The sequence below is a fragment of the Limulus polyphemus genome, unplaced genomic scaffold (genome assembly GCF_000517525.1).
Source record: "Limulus polyphemus unplaced genomic scaffold, Limulus_polyphemus-2.1.2 Scaffold4109, whole genome shotgun sequence".
Taxonomy (NCBI): Eukaryota; Metazoa; Arthropoda; class Merostomata; order Xiphosura; family Limulidae; genus Limulus; species Limulus polyphemus.
In genome coordinates, this window is record NW_013669719.1 from 30972 (window position 1) to 33931 (window position 2960).

A 2960-nucleotide genomic window follows, 5' to 3' on the forward strand; every position below is an offset into this window, starting at 1 on the left:
TTCAATAAATTTTGTAAAATTGACACTAAAACAAATTCAATGAAAGATTTACAAAAATGTTTAATGCATTGATAATTGTTTACTGTATTTAGAAACTATACGTATTGTACGTACAATACTATATATGTTGTACAACTGTTGTATAAAAAACAAAATTAAATTTTACCTTTCAAAAATTGGATGCGCATTATATTCGGGCAAATACGGTACGTTGTCGCCTGGGGTCATTATGACCCCGATGCTGTATTTAAATTATTATGAGGCTCAAACTCTTACAAAATAGAATAATGAAATTAAAACGTATTGCAGTGGTGGTAAGTCTCTTATCTAGCCACCTGTATAAAAATGAAAGCCAAATTGGCAATATGAAGATGTACAAGAAATAATTGGATATCATCTAAACCAAACGATTAACAGATAAATGCCAGAAAAGAAGAAATATAGAATAAAAAAACAACTTTTAGCCACAAACTAAGAAAAAATACATAAAATCAAGTAAATTAAAGTCACATGAAACAAACCGACCTTTCAAAAAATTATAACCCAAGTAGTCACGTGGGGTAAATATGACCTCAATCTCAAATTTTGCAAAAACCTAAAACTGCAGAACTGATTACGATTGCAACATGGACAGACATACAATTAAGGAAGCTACTGTGGGTGGGGCTAAGTAAAGTGCCATCTATCACGTAATAATTAATTAAAGAAATTGCATAGGGTCATAATGACCTCACGCGACTAACTGAGGGTTGAAATTCGTGTATAGTTACAATTATGATTGGTATTTTGCAACTAGTTCAGCGATGTCAATTTCAGAAATTCGTTAGTCCCTTAATGGCTCAGCGGTAAGTCTAAAGACTTATAACGCTAAAATCCGAGCTTAGATACCCTTGGTGGGCACACCACAGATAGCCCATTTTGTAGCTTTGTGCTTTGAAAAATGTGTTATTTATTTCGTATACACTTAGCGGTCTTGAATGAAACTAGTTGAAAGGCTATAACAGAAATGATGTGTGCATGTTGAAAGGTGATCGCAAAAATGACACCTTAGACAAGTCGCGCCACCTATTAACAATCACCAAAAAACGTTATATTTCTCAAGCCTCAAACTTGAACAGGAGGTAAAGACAAGTGTGTCTCAACTAGGAGGAAGTAGGAAGTAAATTAACATATGTTCCGTTTTCCAAGTCCGTGATATTTGCACTTAAAGGGTTATGGCACAAACCCCCACACTCTGCAACATCTACTTATATATATATACGGTAGTAACGACGCTAGGAGATGCGTGCACTTAAAGGGTTATAGCACAAACCCCCCACACTCTGCAACATCTACTTATATATTAATATATACGGTAGTAACGACGCTAGGAGATGCGTGCACTTAAAGGGTTATAACACAAACCCCCACACTCTGCAACATCTACTTATATATTATATATATATATATATACGGTAGTAACGACGCTAGGAGATGCGTGCACTTAATCCAGACCCCAAAGACAAGAAGTCATCTTGAAAAAAAAAGCAATGTTTTTATTCAGTTCTGTACTTTTTCTGTAATATATTCTTTATAATTTACTATAAAACTGAACTAAAATTTAAGGGGGTCCACAATAAGTCTACAGAAGTGCTACAAAAAACTCTGGCGCCATGCCTGTATTACAGGTGTAATGTCGAAAAAATAACAACAAAAGTCTAGGTAATCTTGTCACACGTAGGTTTTTTCATCTTGATAGTAGAAAAAAACATTTAGTTAAACAGTTAATTATGATCCCTTTTCTGTGAAAACGGTGTACATATTTTTACATCACTTACTACCTCCTGGTGGGAATAAAATGACTTATTTGTTGATGAGTTCCATACCTTTTTTGAATGTAAATATACCTACCATGAGTGTGTGTCACGTAACTCCTCCTAAACCGCTGGTTGCACAGACTTCTAAATGATTCTAAACGAATTGTCTCGGTCCCGAGGTTTGTACAAAGGTAAAATTTTTCACCCCACCTCTTGGGGAACCAGGGGATTTTCCGAAAAACCTTTCTCCTAAACTGCTGGACTCACCAACTCCTAATGGGGCCAAATGAACCGTCTCGGCCCCGATATTTGCACAAAGGCAAAAGTTTTTACTCAACACCTTAAGGAACCCAGATATTTCGCGAAAACACTTTTATCCCGAAAGGGGGCCCAAAATTTGGTATTGATTCACATTATAGTACGTAAATAAGTGGACCTAGTAATTACCATTCGTAATTTGGTTAAAGAAATTAAATTTACATTATAACGGCCCTGTAAATGTCGGCCATAGACCCACGGATTCGCAAGTGTGCGTGTGTATATATAATATTTTTTTTTCTTTTTTTACAGGCTTTCGAACAGTTGACACAAGATTATTTTCTTACTCAAGAACGCCATGTACATTAGTCTGACAGTATGTATAAATATCTTATTTTTACAAACTGTATCTTTATTTTACTTACTTCTAGATAGCCTTGTCTATTATTAACTACTAAACAGCTGCCACGTATACTTTATGACGTTTTTGTTTTCTGAGATTACAGTTTCAACGAATTCATCTTGTAATTTGCATCAATACGTAAATATTTTTGCTCGAATTTACTTCAGATTTGAGTCGCTAGATGGCAATGACTATAATTTATGTTTTTGCTTTACTCGAAATAGTTAACTTCAAGAGGGAACAAACAATCTAAATATGAATGTTTTGCTTTTCATTTTATTATTAATGTGTTGTTTTTTACATGCAACGAGTACTGTAATTTTTGTAGGTGTAATATTTTTATTAAATTATCGGTACTGTGTTGTGTTGGCTAATGAGGAAATTTTAGCATGTAGTACAAATCATTATTTTACCTTTTCTCCTCACTGTACCTGAATGAAGATGGCCGAAATTAACGATGTTTTCATATTCGTTAATATATATATATATATATAGTAGGTTAG

At 34.2% G+C, this 2960-nt stretch overlaps 1 protein-coding gene across 3 annotated transcripts in view; it reads left to right on the forward strand.

Moving 5' to 3' along the window:
* The window catches only part of LOC111088602, a 35061-nt gene that overhangs the window by 29828 nt on the left and 2273 nt on the right, over positions 1–2960 (forward strand). For all 3 annotated transcript variants that reach the window (XM_022399218.1, XM_022399219.1, XM_022399220.1), the window contains exon 9: positions 2367–2430. In XM_022399218.1, coding sequence (XP_022254926.1) covers positions 2367–2423 — 57 coding nt within the window. In that variant the 3' untranslated portion in view covers positions 2424–2430. The remainder of the gene's footprint in view (positions 1–2366; positions 2431–2960) is intronic.